Source organism: Aotus nancymaae, unplaced genomic scaffold (genome assembly GCF_030222135.1).
Source record: "Aotus nancymaae isolate 86718 unplaced genomic scaffold, 86718_ANA_hifiasm-v0.15.2.pri h1tg000012l, whole genome shotgun sequence".
Lineage (NCBI taxonomy): Eukaryota > Metazoa > Chordata > Mammalia > Primates > Aotidae > Aotus > Aotus nancymaae.
In genome coordinates this window covers 19,314,923-19,335,219 of record NW_026988423.1, presented here as the reverse complement: position 1 = coordinate 19,335,219, position 20,297 = coordinate 19,314,923, and the positions used below count along the sequence as shown (strand labels likewise).

General features: G+C 37.8%; 1 protein-coding gene across 4 annotated transcripts in view; it reads right to left on the bottom strand.

The window, feature by feature from the left end:
• Window positions 1–17,596: 17,596 nt before the first annotated feature.
• NXPE2 (neurexophilin and PC-esterase domain family member 2) overlaps window positions 17,597–20,297 on the bottom strand; it is a 200,021-nt gene continuing 197,320 nt past the window's right edge. For all 4 annotated transcript variants that reach the window (XM_012470471.2, XM_012470473.3, XM_012470472.2 and 1 more), the window contains 2 exons: window positions 18,868–19,083; window positions 17,597–18,485 (listed from right to left, as the gene is read on the bottom strand). In XM_012470471.2, the coding sequence (XP_012325894.2) occupies window positions 17,950–18,485; window positions 18,868–19,083 (752 nt within the window). In that variant the 3' untranslated portion in view covers window positions 17,597–17,949. The remainder of the gene's footprint in view (window positions 18,486–18,867; window positions 19,084–20,297) is intronic.

The window sequence follows — 20,297 nt, the reverse complement described above, 5'->3', positions numbered from 1 at the left end:
ACTCCTCTTCCCCCAAAGATATCTATGCCCTAATCCCCAGAACCTGTGAATATGCTACCCTTTGTAGCAAAAGGGATTTGCAGATGTAACTAAGAATCTTGAAATGAGAAACTATCCTTGATTATCCAGTTGAGGCTAATGTAATTTCAAGGGCTCTTCTAAGAGAGAGGCGGGGAAGGCTTATAGTGAGTGATGTGCAATTAAAACAGAAGCCAAAGAATAAGAGAGAGATTTGAAGGCATTACATTGCTGATTTTGAACACAGAGGAAGGGGCTACAGCCAAGGAATGCAGAAGTCTTTTAGAGGGCAAAGGAAACAGATTCTCCCCTACAGTCTCCAGAAGAAACCAGCCTTGCTAATACCTTGACTTTATCCCCATGGACTAATTTTTACTTTTGACCTAAAGCTATAAAATAATAAATTTGTGTTAACTGAGCCATTAGTTGGTGGTGATTTGTTAGGGCAGCATATAGGAAACTAATATACCTGCTAATGTAAAACCCTGTAACTGAGCAAAATTGTGATCTCCCAAATGGAAGAGAAGGGGAAAGATATATGTGTGTGTGTGTGTGTGTGTGTGTGTGTGTGTGTGTGTGTACATGGGTGGGGGATAGGGTAAGAAAAACAATCACTTACCTCCCTAAATAGTAAGCCAGTGAATAATTTCTGAAATAGAACTATCAAAAACAGCTAATAAACATATCTAAAAGCAAAACTTGAGTAAGGAGAGGAAGGATGTAGGGGATTGTCAATTTTTATTATAAGTTGTGTCATACTACACGCCATTAATCTATGTTCCTATATTGTTTTGATTAAAAATAAAAATAACTTTAATGGTTATTGTTGTAGACTGAATATTGGTGTTGCTTCCATCTTCATATGTTGAAATCCTAATCCCCAATTTGGTGATATTAGGAAGCGAGGCTTTTGAGACATGATCAGGTCATGAGGAAAGAGTGCTCATGAATGAAATTAAAGACCTTTTTATAAAAAGGAACCCCAGAGAGTTCTCTGTTTTTTTCTTACTTGTGAAAATATAATGAGAGGTCAGCAATCTGCAATGCAGAAGAGGGCTTCACCAAAACCTCACCCTAATTTCAGACTTCCAGCCACCGAAGCAGTGAGATAAAATTCTGTTGTCTGTAAGCCACCCAATGTAGAGTGCTTTGTTATAGCAATCCAAATTAAGACAAAAATTGACACAAAGAAGTGAGGGTGTTACTGTAACAAACACTCAAAAATGTGGAAGTGGCTTTGGAACTGAGTAATGAGTGGAGACTGAAAGAGTTTTTATGTATATGCTAGAAAAAGCCTAGATTATCATGAATGGCCTTTTGAAGGAAATTCTGGTGAGACCTCAGAAAGGAAAGAAGAGAAATGTAGAGAAACCTGTCTTCTTAGACAATACCATGACCAGAATATTGGTAGAAATATGGATGGTAAAGACCATTCTGATTATGTCTCAGATGAAAATGAAGAACACGTTATTGGAAACTAGAGAAAAAGCAATTCTTGTTATAAAGTGGCAAAGAACTTGGATAAACTGTTTGAGTTCTAGTGTTTTATAGGAGATAGAACTTCTGAGCAAAGAAATCAGATATTTAGTTAAACAGATTCCTAAGCAACATGTTGAAGGAGTGACTTTGTACCTCCTGACTGCTTATAGAAAAATACAAGGGGAAATAAATTAATTGAATATGAAATTTAAGCAAGCAAAAAGGAACCAAATTTAAAGATTTTTAAATTCTCATCCTGCCCATTATACAAAAAATAAGAAAGTATGTTTGAGATACAACAATAAAGATGTGACAGACTGATCACTGAATAAGGCCTATTAGGCTGAGTGCAACAGCTCATTCCTGTAATCCCAATGCTTTCGGAAGCTGAGGTCAGAAGATTACATGAGACCAGGAGTTTGAGACCATCCTGGCAACACAACAAGGAGAAAGACATACATTTATAAGTTCAAGAATTTCATAGAACCTCAGGCAGGATTAATTTGAAGAATACTTTCTAAGCACATTATAGTCAAACTACTGAGAACTAAAGATAAAGAGAACCTCTTGAAAGCAGTCAGGAAAGACTGGCATGTAACATAAAAAGGGAGCACGATTTAAATGGCAGCTGACTTCTTTTTGGAAATAATGGAGGCCAGAAAACAGAAGAACAATATCTTTCAAGTGCTTAAGGAAAACAACTGTCAACACAGAATTGTATATCCAACAAAATAAATTTCAAAAATGAGGTAAAATAAAGCATTTTCTGATAAAATATGTTAAAAGAATTTTTGTCAGTACATTCACACTGCAAGAAATACTTTATTGCAATTTTTATTGTTATGGTCTTCTAATTTGGTCTTGAGGTTTCTCTGTCCAGAGTGGTCATAAGGCAAGATAACCACTCTCTAGGAGAACCTAACTGGGGAAGAAAGTTAACAAGTTTGTTAACAAGCCTTTCATGTGATTCTGGTACGTGCTGATGTTAGGAAACAACTGATATAAAGGGAAATTTAGTACCATATACAAGGTTAATATAGAATATCTTCGCTGTCCTTTTTAACATAAAGTTCTATGACTGTATGATTTAACAACATGCAATAAGGAAGTTTTGCTTGCTGAGCTAGACTTCATTTATCGTTAGTGTGGGCAATATACTTTTATGAACCATAGACACAAACAATGCCACTCCTGGGTTCAAGTGAAAAAGCACAATACAGTCTCAAAAAATTCCCAGTCTCTACCTAAAGCCTAGCACTACTATGGCATCCTAAGGATAGTTAGGTTTGCTATCATTAAAAAAATAACCATTTCTGAAGGCAATATTACGTAGAGGATTAAAAAAAAAATAAGCCACAGAAGCCACAGCAATACTCCTTCAAGTAGCTTTGCAAGAATTGCTTGTCAACCAAAGCAGACAGAGGTGGAAGAGGCAGACACAGCAAGGTCAACAGACTGGCTCAAAGGCATACTTGAGACATCCATTTGGGGATGATTACCAACAGGACCTTTGGGTAGTGGTAGGGGGTGGGGCATGCAATGGAGGATGATTAAGTTCCTGCTTGAGCTAGTAGAAAACTTTGAAGTGACTTAAAGTATGGCAAGAAGGGCAAAAAGCATCTCCATTTAGTGTAGCCAATTGCTATTGAGGCTTAAAAACTCTGCAAAGGACTGGTCTAGTGGTGGGAAAAATAGATGGTGAAAACAATATATAAAGGCTGACAATGTTGTTTTAAAAAATAGATGTGGACACACTGGCTGCTGGCTATTACACTGCTGATTATAGGATAAAGTGAATATCAAGGTTTCAATGTCAATATGTTGAAGCTCTATGGCTTTATTCCATCTTGTGGGGTATGAGGAAAGAAATTTACATTTTGCAGTCCACTTAGGAGTGAGGGATGAGAACCTCACTGGAACGTGAGTCATCATGATGGCAGGAGTGGCAGTTAGGATCTGGTGGAAGAATCACACAGATCTGGAATTGCCTCAGATTACTGGCTCACCCTTCAGGTGACCCTGGGATATTTACTTATCCTCTTTGACCCTCAGTTTCCTTATCTGTCAAATGGAGACTGTAACAGTCTCCACCTATAGGATATGATTATTGCTGCTATTCTCACCAACCAGTTTGACATTTTATTTTCTAAAAGAAAACAGAAGGTTTCTTAGTTTGTGATTTTCCTCTTCTCTAGAAGGCACTGTTGATACATTCTGAGGTACACAGAGATGACGGCTGGGAAGAACTTGACACACAATAGGAGAGGGTTTGGTTCTGTGCACACAAAAGAGTAATGAAGAGCACCAAGGCTGCCACATCACCCGTGATTCCACATGTCTTTCCTTCTTCTGTGCTTACCTATCACAGAATTCACACTATGATTTTTGTGTTTGAAGGAAAAACATACATCATTTTCGGAATCAACGCTTGTACTTGTTGCTAGAATCATTTTTACGACAGCCACCCCCACCACAGACTTTGTAAAGTAAGAAATGTTTTCTCATGCACTGCAATAGTCAAAACAGTGGTTTCATTTGAAAATCTACTGTCCAGGCAAGCCAAGGTAAATCTATCTCCTTATGAAGCTAATGTAGTTTTGGGGACACAGCTGGTGCATGCTCAGGGGAATTCACAATTGCACACAAATGTAAATCTCATCTTGAATACCTCAGGAAATTTTGCCCTATGACTTAACCTTCAGTCTTTCTCCCTCTTCTTGCCCAAAATGGATCTGGGTGTTTTTGACATCACTTCTAACTCTACTTTCCATACTTTGGATTCATAAAATGCAATCTTGCCTCCCTTCTCTTCCTTTCACCCTTTCCTTCTTCTCTCCTTCTTTCCCTTCCCTTCTCTTCTAACTTCCTTCCTTCACACCTTCCTTGTAATTTTTCAGTGTATTGCAAACTATCAGTATAGTTTGTGAAAAGATGAATTGAACCTCCATGTACTGACTGCTCAGTTGACGAAATATAATTTTACAAATAAAAATAAGCTCTGTGTTTACTGTCTCCAATCCAGTTCCCCTCCTCCTCCCTACCAGAGGCATCCACTACCCTGAAGTTTGGTGTTAATGGTTATTATGTATATTAAAAATTTTACCAAATATCTATGTAACCATGCACAATATGGTAATGTTTTGAAGGTTTTCAAACTTTATATGCATAGTTTCATACCATTTAAATCCTGCAACTTCCTTTTTTCTCAACATTGTGTTTTTGAGAAAGAGCTTTCATTTTTTTGTTTGCTAAATGACATTTTAAAAGCTAGCACATGCTTCTATCATTTATAAGAAGTGGCACTTCAATGCCTCAACTTAGAAATAATCTCATAACAAAGAACAATCCTTTGTTTGTTAAACTGTACACATTTATGTTTATAGGAAGTAATGCCTTGGTTTTGTTACTCTATCTAAACTTGGTGAAAATGTCATTCCAACCCAGAAACAGGGTACAGGCAAGCAATGCTCATGTGCAGCCCTGCTGACCTCTTTGGTGGCATCTCTGAATCTGTGAATTCTTTCAGGAATCTGTGAGGAATCCTTAGCAAGAAAATCAGGATATTTTAAGGTACTAACTTGGAGTTAACTTGGAGTTAACTTGAAAGGTATGTTTTGTCTCTGCCCACATTTTGTCACCATGTACACATGTACCAAAAACAGAGCTCCCTGACCTATATAAGGGAATTAAAACTAAATAGTGTATTAGTTCGTTTTCACACTGCTATAAAGAACTTCCCTGAGACTGGGTAATTCATAAAGAACAGAGGTTTAATTGAGTCACAGTTCCACATGACTAGGGAGACCTCAGGACACTTACTATCATGGTGGAAGGGGGAGCAGGTACATATTACATCGCAGCAGGCAAGAGAGAGAGATCGGGGAAATGTCAGATGTTTATAAAACCATTAGATTTCACGGGAACTACTATCATGAGAACAGCATGGAAGGAACTGCCCCCACGATCCCATCACCTCCCATCAAGTCCCTCCCTCGACACGTGGGGATTACAATTTGAGATGAAATCTGGGTGGGGACACACAGCCAAACCATATAAAATAGGAATTTTACCGGCAAACATTAGAACAAGAATCTTCCAGACGTGTGAGGAAAAAGTCGAGACTCCATTTTCTTTTCATTTTCCTTGTTATTGCCTCGTCTTTTTAAACTCATCTTTTTCAAGTCAAACATCACAATTCACATTTCTAGCGCACCCTTGTTTTAATATTTTCTTTTTCCTTTTGATGTGCCTTGCTCTTTCCCATATACATTTCCCTGTTCTATTTCTATCTATGGGCAGTAGAATATAGTAATTAAAGAAACGCACTCCAGACTGACATCCACACTCAAATCTCCTCCTGCCACTGGCCATTGGTATGATTTGACAGATTATTTATCCTCTCTCTCTGTTCCAGTTTTTCATCTATAAAATGGGATAATTTTACTACCTGCCTCAGGGATTACTATGAGAAGTAAATAATATCAATACTAAAACACTGGGCACAGTGTCTGACAGAGTCAATTCCCCAAAGCTATTAAAATCATCATCTTTTTCCTCTGTATTTTTCCATTCTATTCGATCTCTTGTCATCTAATCCTCACATGCATTTATTCACCTCGCCTCCTCTGACTTCTTTGATTTCAACACAGGTGTGCTCAGGCTTCCTTTTCTCTAACAGAGAGGATCCAGAAATGGGGCATAGTCCTGACAAGAAACAGCATCAGGTTGTATCCATATAGTTACAAACCCACCAACATGGATGATCAGGCAGAGATAGGTTTTGTGATTTGCTCAATCACTAAAGTATGCTCCTTGTCATTCCATTATGGTCCCACTCTGAAGGATCGTGTATTGTTCCCCAAGGCACACAGAATAGCAGAGGCTGATTTGAATATATTAAAAAATACAAAAAACAAAAACAAAAAAACCTCACGCCTGTAATCCCAGCACTTTGGGAGGCCTAGGTGGGTGGATCACCAGGTCAGGAGTTTGAGACCAGCCTGGCCGACATGGTAAAACCCCATCTCTACTAAAAATACAAAAATTAGCTGGGCATGGTGGCAGGTGCCTGTAATCCCAGCTACTCTGGAGGCTGAGGCAGAAGAATTGCTTGAACCCGGGAGGCGGAGATTTCAGGGAGCCAAGATTGCACCATTGCACTCCAGCCTGGGTGACAGGGCAAGACTTCATCTTAAAAAAAAAAAGAAAAAGAAAAAAGAAATCCTGAATAAGCCAAACCAGATGATTTCACATGAACACTAATCACCATCAATCAGACTCCAGGTGGTCCTCAGAGGGGTCATCTCAACATCCTGCTAAAGGTGAGAGAACTCTTGGGAGGAAGGAGGAGGAGTACGTGGGGGTGAAAGAAGGGGATTTCCTAAAGGCTAGGCCTGCAGGCAGGTGCTTGAGTAAGGGTAACCAACTTAACAATAGGATCTACCTCGTCAAGCTCATTTTGGGTCAAGGAGTCTCTTCTGCTCATCACCCCAGGGAAAAAAAGGATATCTGCTCTCTAGAGAACAAGAAGCCCTTTATCACAGCCTCCTAAATCCTCTCTGAGAGTGCCCTCAGTACAAAATCATGAGGTCAGCTGTGCCTGGACCTGAATGCATTAAAAATAGAAATGTAAGCCAGACAAGTAAAATTTCCTACTAAATCTATTTTAAAAGTATAAGGAAATAGATTAAATTAATTTTCATATTTTATTTAACCTAATATATCCAACCTCTATCATTTCAACACATCATCAAGATTATTAATGAGATATTTTATAGTCTGGTGTTTTGTACTTTGAAATCTGGTGACCACTTTACACTTGGAGCACATCTGCATTTGCACCAGCCACATTTCAAGTGTTTAGCAACCACACATGGCAAGTGGCTACTGAATTGGACACTGCAGCTTTTGACCCAGAAGCTTTCTAAGGCATGAACCTGAACATGTGCCCTGTGCTACCCCGACCCATATGAACAGCAGAAACAGCAAAATGTCTGTTAGTTTCAGAGGAAACGCTTGCTTTACACAGAAGCAGGACTTCAGATACATTAAGGGTGCAGAAGGCTGGGGCTGGACTCAGGTGAGACGCTCTCCCCTGCAGTGGGTCTTCCCCTAGCCGAGTTGCCCCTCTGTTAATATGGAGTGTGCTGCTCAGATGCAACAGCTCAGTGCCCTCCAAGCCAACTGGATAATACAGTCATAAGAAACCATTCATTCTACTTGCACTGCTGAAGGGATCCTTAAAAAGAGAACACTACAGAAGCAGCCTCCCTAGAAACAGGTGAAACAATTTCAAGGAGGAGATAGTATTAAATCCTTAAATGCTGCTGATAGAGGACTCCATGTTTGCGTCCCCTTCCACGAACACTCCCTTTGTGGAAGCTATCTTTCTCTCTCCTGGATTTCCCTCTGGGGTCCCCTTCCACACTCTCTTGTGGAAGCCTGTCTTCCCCTCCTAAACTCCATCTCTCTCTCTCAATTCCCTTCCACTCAGTGTGGAAGCTGCTTTCCTCTCCTGGATTCCATCTTTCTGGATTCTCTCACTCAGTGAGAGGTGCTTTCCTTCTCTGGTTTTCGCCCTCTGAGAACCCTTCTCACTCAGTGTGAGAGCGGCTTTTCTTTCTCTCAGTGTGAATTAGCTGTTTCTCTCTCCTTCTCCTTTTTCTCTCTCTAAATAAATCACTTTCTACACACACACACAAAAAAATGCTGCTGATAGGTAAGAAAAGAACCAAGACTTGATCATTGCAGAGCTCAGAGAAAACCCCAACTGCGCCCCAGTGCAGCAAACACTGTCCATATTCAGCTGCAGACTGAAGGAGAAATGCCCAGGCACTTGAGCTGCATTTTAAAAAAGAGGACAGCATAAGAATAGGAACCAATCAAGTGTCAGGAGGCAGTCGGCCTAAGAAAGACTGATGAAACAGAATCAGGACAAGGTCTGCAGGGGCTCTGTACACCAGCCAAGGTACCATACCCGCTCAGGCCCCACTTACCTCTTAAGGCTCCCAGTCTCTGAACATGAGCAGGAAACTTCTTCAGAGGAGCCACATAACACTCACCCTGTGGCCTGATCCTCATCACCACAGCCCCAAGAAGCAGGCTTAGTGCCTGGTCCAGGTGAGCGCATGAGGCTGGCAACAGCTGCTCCTGCAGATTTTACATCAGGTCTGAAGGAGCAAAGCCTGTGAGTGTTTTAAACTCTTTCTCTGCCCATGTGCATTCAATGACTCTAATGGTCACCTGTGATTCATATCAGGGGCCCACAGTGACAACGGAATGGGCAAAGGTCCATCAAGGACAATGTGAAGAAAAGCCAAGGCACAACCAGCCAGCTCCCCTGCCCTCCTGAGCCCGTGGCACCCAGTCCTCTGCCACATTAGGCTGCTGCCTCCTCATATCCCCCAGGACAAACACTGTTTTCTGACTTTCAGATTGCTCGATATTTCTCACCTGCTATTGTTACTTTCTTTTGTTTCCTGGAATGGCTGTTAATTTGTTCTTTAAACATATTATTTCTGTCACTTCCTGGGTTTGGGTTTGGAGGAAGGTCAAAGGAAGGAGGAATAGTGGGCACTATTATTTATCTCACATGTTGGCAGTAAAGATATACTGACTACAGGAGATCTAACATGAAATAGAGGTTATAATACAAGGAAGAGATCTTACAGTGGAAGAGAGAAGCTGGACGTGATCTAAATTCCTCATCCTTCTCAATGATGATTCAGTGGATTTCTTCTCATGTTAGTATAATCACTAAGTAGGAGTACGAATTTAAATTTATGATGGACTAAAACAGAAATAATTATTTGCAAGGAGAGAGTGGAGCAATTCCCACTTCTTAATACATTACTTTGGGAATTTGGTTTCACCATATGAATTTTGAGGGGACACCAACATTCAGACCATAGCAGTATGTCTAAACTAGCAACCTCCAGTAATAACAAATAAGGTCTCCTCCTTCTCTCTGCCTCAGACATACAGACATCAACTATACATTTCAGTGTTTTAAACGTTTGCAATCATTCTTTCCTTTTTGGTGCTCAAGTTGTCCCATATTCGACCACTGGGAGCTCCCTGGAGTTTCTTTTTAGACCCCCCAAGTGTACAAGAACAAACAAGTACAAGATACTGGTTTCCAGTATCAAGTTGATTAGTTTTATCAATAAAGTAAAAAGAAAAAAAAGACTAAAGTGACCAAGGTAACTTGTACTTGTCATTGTACTCCTGATGGTGAAAAAAGGTACAACTTGAACCACTGGCAAGAAGTTTATAAAGCCAACCACAAGCTAATGATACATATAGTTGATGCTAAATCAGAAGTAAGTCAGCAAAATTTCTATATCAAATTATGCTGTTAGACAAACATACTGTCAATAGCACATGTGAATGAAAAAGTATGTACTAGAACACATTTTGCTTTATAGTAGATGGAAATGATTTATATGCAGAGCAAGATTACGTTCTTGGCATCTGTGCAGCATGTATAAGAGCCTGAAGCACTTGATGGCTTTTTGCATCTGGTCGTCATTGAAAACATGCTGTACAGGAAGAATTTTTATACAAATTATTTTGCGATCCATGGTGTAGACTGGAAAAGAACATTGGGATTACTCCTATGAGAGCAGCAGCTATGTTTGCACAAGACTTGTACCTGAATGCCAACTCACATGCCCCTTTATTAACAGAGAACTGTTTTTAATCATATGCCTCCTAATGTTGATTTAGTATGGAAGAAAATAGAGAATTTAAGTCATTAATGGATACTGAACAACTGAGACAACAGTCGACCCTTGAACAACAGGGGTTTGAACGGTGCTGGTCCACCTATATCTGACTTTTTTCCAACCAAATGTGGATCAAACTATTGAAATACAGTATTTACAGAATGTTAAACCCATGTATAGAGAGGGCCAACTTTTCATATACTCAGGTTTAGGGTTTGGGCATGAGTGAATTTTGATCTACATAGGTGTCCTGCAACCAATCCCCTGCATACACAAAGGGACAATTGTATTTCATTTCAGCAGGTTGGACAAAGAAATGACATACTCTTGATTTCCACATTTAAGTTTATTTGCCATGAAAGGGAAAGAACATAAATGAGGGTTTTTTTAAATTACTATTGTAACAAAAAAAAAAAACATTAAATTTATCCTCAACCATTTTTTCAGTGTACAGTACAGTAGTGTTAAGTATATTCATATTGTTGCAACAGATCTCTACAACATTTTTACCTGGCAGCACTGAAACTCTATACCACTAAACACTAACTCCCTGACCTACCAGCCCATGATAACCACCTTTCCACTTTCTGTTTCTATGATATTGACTGCAATGGATACATCATAGGAGTGGAATCCTACAGTATTTATCCTTTGTCACCGGCTTCTTCCACTTAGCATAATGTCCTCAGGGTTCATCATGTGTGCATATGACAGGATTTCCTTCCTTTACTAAGGTTGCATGGTTTTTCACTGTATGTATATGCCATATTTTCATTATCCATTCACCTGTTGATGGACATTTGAGTTGATTCACCTTTTAGCCACTGGAAATAATCCTGCGATGAACATGTGTATACAAGTATCTCCTTGAATTATTTGGAAATAATTCAATTTGCTTTGAATTCTTTTGAATATCTAGCCACAATAGGATTGTTGGATTATATGGCAATTCTACCTTCAATTTGTGAGGCGCCTCCATCCTGTTTTCCATAATGGTTGCACTATTTGACATTCCCACTAACAGTACACAAGGGTTCCAACTTCTTACATCCTCACTGAAACTAGCTGTTTTGTGTTCTTTTGATAGTGGCCATCCTGATGGGTGTGAGGTGATGTCTCATTGTGATTTTGATTTGAAGTTCCCTAATAATTAGTGACATTGAGCATCTTTTTATGTGTTTATTGGCCATTTGTATATGTTTTGTGAAGAAGTATCTATTCAACTTCTTTGCCCATTTTTAAATCTGGTTTTATATATATATATATATATATATATACTCTGGATATTAACACCTTAGCAGATATACTATTTGCAATTATTTCCTCCCATTCTGTAGGTTGCCTTTTCATTCTGTTGATTGTTTCTATGGCTATGCAGAAGAGTCCCATTTGTTTATTTTGTTTTTAATTTTGTTGCCTGTGCATTTGGTATCAGAGCCAAGAAATTGCTGTCCTTAAGCTTTTCCCTTCTATTTTTTTCTAGAAGCTTAGTAGTTTTGGATCTTATATTTAGGTCTTTAATCCATTTTTGAGTTAATTTTTGTATATGCTATAAAGTAAGAGTCCAGCTTCATTCTTTTGCAGGTGAATATATTCAGTTTTCCCAATACTATTTGTTAAAGGGACTGTTCTTTCTTTCTCCATTGTATAGTTTTGGCACACTTCCTAAAAATCATGTAGCCAGATATGCCAGGGTTTATTTCTGGGCTTTTCATTCTGCTCCATTGGTCTACATATCTATCTTTGTGTCAGTACCACACCATTTGAATTATTGTTGCTTTGAAGTATGTCTTAAAATCAAGGAGTATGAGGTCTACAACTTTGTTCTTCTCTTTCAATATTATTTAGGCTACACAACATCCCTTGAAATTCCACGTGAATTTTATGAGTTTTTTTCTAATTCTACAAAAAAAAACCATTGGGTTTTGACAGAGATTGCACTGAATCTGTAGATTGCTTTAGATAGTATGACATTGAAAAATATTAGGTCTTTCAATCCACAAGCATGGGATATCTTTCCATTTTTTGTGTTTTATTTCTTTTAGCAATGTTTTATACTTTTTGATCTTTCATCTCTTTTAAGCATATTGATAGCTATTTTAACCTTTTTGATGCCATAGGAAATGGGATTGTTTTCTTAATTTCCTTTTTGAATTGGTCATTGGTACAGAAACGCAACTAATTTTTGAGTGTTGATTTTGTGTCCTGAAACTTTGTTGAATCCATTTCCTAGCTGTACAAGTTCTATGCAGAATCTTTAAGATTTTCTAAAAATAAGATCATGTCACCTGTGAACAGAGAGAATTTACTTCTGCTTTTCCAGGTGTGTCTTTTATCTCTTTTTTGTTGTTGTTTTAATTGCTCTGGCTGGAAATTTCAGTACTATGTTGAATAGCAGCCAGGATGGGCATCTTTGCTTTGTTCCTGATCTTAGAGGAAAATTAATTGTTTCTAGTTGCATATGGTGTTAATTGTGGGCTTTTCATATATGGCTTTTATTATGTTGAGATAGTTTCCCTCTATTCATAGTTTATTGAATGTTTTAATCATGAAAGGATGTTGAATTTTGTCAAATGCTTTTCCTGCATCAATTGAGACGATCATGTGGTTTTTGTTCCTCATTTTGTTAATGTGGCACATTATATTGATTGATTTGCATATGTTGAGCCACCATTTGGTCATGGTATATGCTGCTTTTAATGTGCTATTGAATTCAGTTTGCTATTATTCCTTATCTTTTAGGGTCTTTGCATCTATGCTTACCAGGGATATTGGCCTATAATTTTCTTTTTTTGTCTTTGTCTTGGTATCAGGGTAATGCTTGCCTCATAGAATGAGTTTGGGGGAATTCCTTCCTCTTATTTTTTGGGAGAGTTTGAGGACTAGTGTTAATTCTTCTTTAAATGTTTAATAGAATTCTCCCCTGAAGCCATCTGGGCCTAGGCTTTTTATTGTTATTGTTATTATTGAAAGGTTTTTGACTACTGTTTCAATGTCCTCTCAGTTATAGGTCTGTTCAAATGTTTTATTTCTTTATGATTCAGTCTTTATAGGTTATATGTTTCTATGAATTTATCAATTTCTTCTAGGTTATACAATTTGTTAGTGTACAATTGTTCGTAATAGTCTCTTGTAATCTTTTTTTTGTTTCTGTGGCATCCATTGTAATGTCTCATTGCCCATTTATAATTTTAATTATTTAAGTCTTCTCTCTTTTTCTTAGTCTAGCTATGAGTTTGTTACACTTTTGATCTTTTTGAAAAACCAACTCTTAGATTTGTTTATCTTTTCTATGATTTATGCTTTACTTTATTTCCCTTATCTCCGCTCTAATCTTTATTATTCCCTTCCCTCTCCTGACTTTGGGCTTTGTTTGTTCTTCTTTTTCTAGTTCCTTGAAGTGCAGTGTTAGGTTGTTAATTTGTAAACTTTTTTTTTTCATGTAAGCATTTATTGCTCTGAACTTTCCTGTTAGTGCCACTCTCACTGCATCCCATATGTTTGAATATGTTGTGTTTTTGTTTTCACTTGTCTCCAGCTATTTCCTAAATCCGCTTGTGTGTTCTTCTTTGACCCATAGGCTGTTTAACAGTGCAATGTTTAATTTCTAAATATTTATGGATTTTGCTATTTTCCTTCTGCTATTGATTTCTAGTTTTGTTTCATTCCATTGTGCATAAATGGGTTTTTGAAAGAGGTCTGATAATACCAATAGAGAATGTTTCCATGATTTCAAATGGCTTGCTCAAGTCTTTTTTTTTTTTTTTTTTTTTTTTTTGAGATGGAGTTTCACTCTTGTTGCCCAGGCTAGAGTGCAATGGCGCGATCTCGGCTCACCGCAACCTCCGCCTCCTGGGTTCAGGCAATTCTCCTGCCTCAGCCTCCTGAGTAGCTGGGATTACAGGCACACGCCACCATGCACAGCTAATTTTTTGCATTTTTAGTAGAGACGGGGTTTCACCATGTTGACCAGGATGGTCTCAATCTCTTGACCTCATGATCCACCCGCCTCGGCCTCCTAAAGTTCTGGGATTACAGGCGTGAGCCACCGTGCCCGGCCGAAGTCTTATATATATATTAGCAATATAGTCAATATCTGCAATAACCTGAAGCTATCACTTTAAGCCAAAACATTATGAAATATTTAGATACCAAGATTTCTTTAAAAAACAAACAACAAGTAAATGGCTTAAAAGTCAGGGATTTTAGTGTAAGGTGTCAGGAAGGGGTCCAGATGAATTAAAGACTTAAACATAAGACCTAACACCATAAAAACCCTAGAAGAAAACCTAGGCAAAACCATTCAGGACATAGGCATAGGCAAGGACTTCATGACTAAAACACCAAAAGCATTGGCAACAAAAGCCAAATTAGACAAATGGGACCTAATTAAACTCCAGAGCTTCTGTACAGCAAAAGAAACAATCATTAGAGTGAACCACCAACCAACAGAATGGGAAAAAATTTTGCAATCTACCCACCTGACAAAGGGCTAATATCCAGAATCGACAAAGAACTAAAATAGATTTACAAGAAAAAAACAAACAAACTCATCCAAAAGTAAGTGAAGGATATGAACAGACACTTTTCAAAAGAAGACATTTATGTGGGCAACAAACATATGAAAAAATGCTCATCATCACTGACTATTAGAGAAATGCAAATCAAAACCAGATTGAGATACCACCTCACGCCAGTTAAAATGGCAATCATTAAAATATCTGGAGACAACAGATAATGGAGAGGATGTGGAGAAATAGGAACACTCTTACACTGTTGGTGGGAGTGTAAACTAGTTCAACCATTGTGGAAAACAGTGTGGTGATTCCTCAAGGACATAGAAATAGAAATTCCATTTGACCCAGCAATCCCATTACTGAGTATATACTCAAAGGATTATAAATTGTTCTACTATAAAGACACATGCACACGTATGTTCACTGCGGCACTGTTTACAATAGCAAAGACCTGGAACTAACCCAAATGCCCATCAATGATAGATTGGACAAGGAAAATGTGGCACATATACACCATGGAATACTATGCAGCCATAAGAAATGATGAGTTCGTGTCCTTTATAGGCACATGGATGAATCTGGAAACCGTAATTCTCAGCAAACTGACACGAGAACAGAAAATCAAACACTGCATGTTCTCATTCATAGGCGGATGTTGAACAATGAGAACACAGGGACAAAGGGAGGGGAGCATCACAAACTGGGGTCTGTTTGGGGTGACCAAGGGAGGGACAGCAGGGGGGTCAGGAGGTTGGGGAGGGATAACACGGGGAGCAATGCCAGATATAGGTGACAGGGAGATGGAGGCAGCAAACCACATTGCCATGTGTGTACCTATGCAACAATCCTGCATGATCTGCACATGTACCCCAGAACCTAAAGCACAGAAAGAAAAAAAAAAGTCAGGGACTTGACACTTACCAACATTTGGTGATTTTTTTTTTACTCACCATAAAAAATTATGATTTATCATGGAATTTACTTGTAAACATACAACCAATTATAATGATAAAACATTAAAAATACTCTCTAGAGAAAAATGCAAGCAAATACTATGCTATCTGTACAGTACCACTAGCTCCAAGTGGTTACTGAACACTTGAAATGTGAATAGTGCAACTGAGAAACAAATTTTTTAATTTAATTTAAATTTAAATAGCCATATGCAACTAATGGCTATTGTGTTGTACAGTGCAATTCTAGAACAAGAGAAATAATAGAACCTCTTTCATGGGGCTGATTTATCACATTTAAATTAAAGCATTCAATTTGTTGAGGTGAGAGATCGGGTAGAAGATACATTGCAGAGTGAGTTTTAGAGTGATATAGACAACCTTCAGTGCATGTGAAGAGTAAAGTAAGAAAACTAGTAACTATATTATATCAGAACTAGGTTGAAGGAATTTAAGGTGGTCTTAGTGGGAAAATGATGATTCATTTAAGCAATAAACAGTGCAATGTTTGGAAGAATAATTAAATTTACTTTGAAAGTTTCCTAAAGGAGGAATTAGAATCAATAAGTAACTTGATACAAGGAAGAAATTTCTAACATGCTAAGGAGTCTAGTGCTAAGCTGTATGACCCAGATTTTCTACTGGTGTTACAGCATTATAGTTTCACTTTCTCTAACTAAGAAACACAGTCCTAACAGGGGAAGTGTCCTTGATAACAATATTCCCTAATATATTATTGAGACCTAGAGTATATTAATAGAAAGAGTGTGTATCTTTATAATGATTGGAAGATTTAGAGACAAAATTTGTCATTTGAGGCTCTCCGGAGGGGGTCCCACATCATATTTTAGGATGTCCAAGAATCAAGGATCTGGGGTCTGTACATTAACATAATGCTAAGTTGGTTTATCTCAATGAGCCTGTGGGTTTTGGATTGTGATCCATGAGTTTTACTGGAATCTAGAGAACAACTGGTTACTAAATTCCAAATAATTTTCCTAAGCAAGAAGACTGCTATTATGATCCCACGAAGTTTTCCTGTATACATGACATTTTCTCTAAACATGAATCATTTATCTAAACTTGAATCTATGCATTTCTGGGCTGTACATGTTTTCAAATTATGGATGATGATCATTTGCTATTCAGTCATCATCCTCACATTGGAGACACGCCTTTAAATTTGATTTCCTCTTCCTAGTAGCACTATTCACAGTAGCCAAAAGGGGGAAACAACCCAGATGTCAATCAACAAATGAATGGATAAACAAAATGTGGTACATATATACAATGGAGTATTATTCAGCCTTAAAAATGAAGCAAAATTCTGACAAATGCTACAACATAGATGAACCTTAAAAACATTATGCTAAGTGAAATTAGCCAGACAGAAAAGGACAAATACTGCATGTTCTGACTTATATGAGCTACCTAATATAGCCAAATTCAGTACAAAAAATACAATGGTGGTTGCCATGGGCCAAGGACAGAAGTGAATGGGGAGTTATTGTTTAATGGGTTCCAAGTTTCTTTTTGGAATGTTAAAAATGTGCCAGAGATGGATCACGATGACGGTTTCACAACACTGTAAATAACTTAATACCACTGAATTATACACTTAAAAATTGTGTATAGCTGGGTGTAGTGGTGCACGCCAGTGATCCCAACTACATGGGAGGCTGAGTCAGGAGAATTGCTTGAACCTGGGAGGTAGAGATTGCAGTGAGCCGAGATCACACCAGTGCACTCTAGTCTTGGTGACAGAATGAGACTGTCTTGAAAAATTAAAATAAAATAAGGCACGGTGGCTCACACCTGTAATCCCAGCACTGTGGGAGGCTGAGGCGGGCAGACCTGAGGTCAGAAGTTCAAGACCAGCCTGGCCAACATAGTGAAACCCATCTCTACTAAACAATACAAAACTTAGCCAGGCATGGTGGTGGGAGCTGGTAATCCCAGCTACGTGGGAGGCTGAGGCAGGAGAATCACTTGAACCTGGGAGGCAGAGGCTGCAGTGAGTCGAGATCATGTCATTGCACTACAGTCTGGGCAACAAGATTGAAACTCCATCTCAAAAATATAATGTAATAAAATAACAAAATGGCTTAAATGGTAAATTTTATGCTATATATATTTAACTATAATAAAACTTTTTCAAATTTAGTTTCCTCGAAACTTGTATTGCATTAAATTATCTTTGCTATATATGTAAGATCATCTATAGAAAGTGGCTAGTGCTATTGTTATATTTTTCCTCTAACAAATGTAGTTTAAGAACATGCCAATCTGATTCTGAATCACGTAATCAGGTGGATGGGCATTATTAGTGCAATATGCAATTGTCATGTCCCAGGCATCAATAATGCCCACAGTAAGATTCACAAAAATATCCCTTATGATAAGATTCTGAATATAGCCATGAAAGTCACTAAACATTTCTGCATTTTGATGTAACTCTCTGGTGTTTTCAGTTTTAAGTATTACCTTGGTCTCTGGGCTTCGCAAGAATAGACGTTCAATGGCCTTTTGAATATTGATGGCCCTACGGATGAAAATGTTGATGGGAAAGGGTCTGAAGTGCTGGCCAAGGGTAATGACAATGGCCGTGTTTTTGTCTCCTGCTACCCGGTCAATTTCCCGTGGGATATAGTTTTCATCTTTCACTGAGAATAGCTTTTTGGTAACAAATGGCTGTCCATGTTTTTTCCACTGAATCAAAATATGTCTTTCAACATCCAGAAGAACATGTGTCTTAAAGATCCCAGCTCCATGATGATCAAAGTATTTTAAGGCTGATGGAAGACAAATCAGTAAATCTTTTAACAAAAGGAAAATGACATAATGCTAAACTGCAAGCAACACGTATAAAATTCTAACCAAGATCACTTATAACTACAATTCATTGCTGCCTATGTAAGGTGGATAATTTTACCAGGTGCATTACAGTCTTAACAAAATCTTGAAATTTTTATGAGAATACATGATGAGGAAGAAAAATATTAACATTTGTGAATGAAAAGATAAAAATTAAATTTTTAATAAAAGCCTGAAGCCAAAAGTTTGGCAAATTAAATAAAATAATAAAATAAATATTAGAAAAGAAAATAATTCTAATTATTATTTCAAAACCTTCAAAAGTAAAATATTATTTCAAAATACAAATTAAATACATACTTTTCACAGCTTTTTGTAAGTAGTAAATCCACTGACGCAGTGTTGAATCTCCCATGAGATAAATAAGTTTTCTTTCCAAGCAGTCATTTATATTTTTTGTTTCATTGAACTTGATCTGTTTACAAAATGCTGCAATCCACATTTTTTTCCAAGTATAACCACTGGGGAAAGGAGTCTTCATTCCAATCTGGCAGTTCTTTTTTATGTTCTCGCTCTCTGGCAATACAAATTTCCAGAGTAAGTAATTTTTATTACCACAAATCATTTTGGAAACATGTTCCTCATTCTTGCCTTCGTTTTCCTCTTTTTCCTCCACCTTTCTCTTTAGCTCTATTTTGCCCTCCTCTCTTCCACAAATATTTATTTAATAAAATCACATTAAAAGGATGAATTAAAAGTTGTCACTGAATAGTTTTCCTTGGAATGGGGATCAGTTGACTCGTGCATTTGCAATGTCTCCCTGGCCTCCACTTTGTCCCCAGAGCCACCCTGCTGTGGAACAGCCAGCCAGAGTCAGGAGGCAATGTGTGACCATGAACTAACAGGGCACAGTGGCCCTGCCAAATATTACACCAATGGCATTGGCCTCGCTGAATTGTAAATCTCATCTTCCTCAAACTACATATCCAGGAAAAGCAGCTTGAATGTGTTTACAAAATTAGTGTCATGCATTGTTCATTTTGTGTGTCCCATAATCATCTTCTCTGGCTAATAATTTTTAAAATCCTCAAATCTTAATTGTTGTGTCTAGAACTGAATGTAATATTCTCACTGTGAGCTGACTAACACAGAAAAGAGTAGGATCATGACCTCCCTCTTCTGAAAACTCCTCTATTAAAATAGCCTAAACAAAGAGAAGGAGGAAGATTTATCAACCAATCAGAGAGTAAAAATAAACAAATAAAAAGCAGGAGATGCAATTCCCGCCTCTGATAAAGTAGACTTTAAAGTAACAAAGAGCAAAAGGGGCAAAGAAGGACATTACATAATGGCAATAGGATCAATGTAACAAGAAGAGCTAACGATTTTATAGATCAACGAGACAGAAAATTAACAAGGACATCCAGGACTTGAACTCAGACCCGGAACAAGTAAACTTAATAAACATTTATAGAACTCTCCACTTCAAATACATACAACATACATTACCACCTCACACCTATTCCATAAGTGACTACATAATTGGAAGTAAATCACTCCTCAGTAATCGCATAGCATTTCATAGGTTTAAATGAAATATTGGTTGGCTGCTCGTTTGTTATTTTCTTCCCTTATTCCTTCCTGTTTACATCAAATATAATTATTGGTATAAAAGAGGTTTTCAATACCCATTACTAAACTGCATTCTAGCCTGGGCAAGAAAGCAATACTCCCATTCTCTCTCTCTCTTTCTCTTCCTTTTTCTTCCTTTTTCCTCCTCCTCTTTCTCT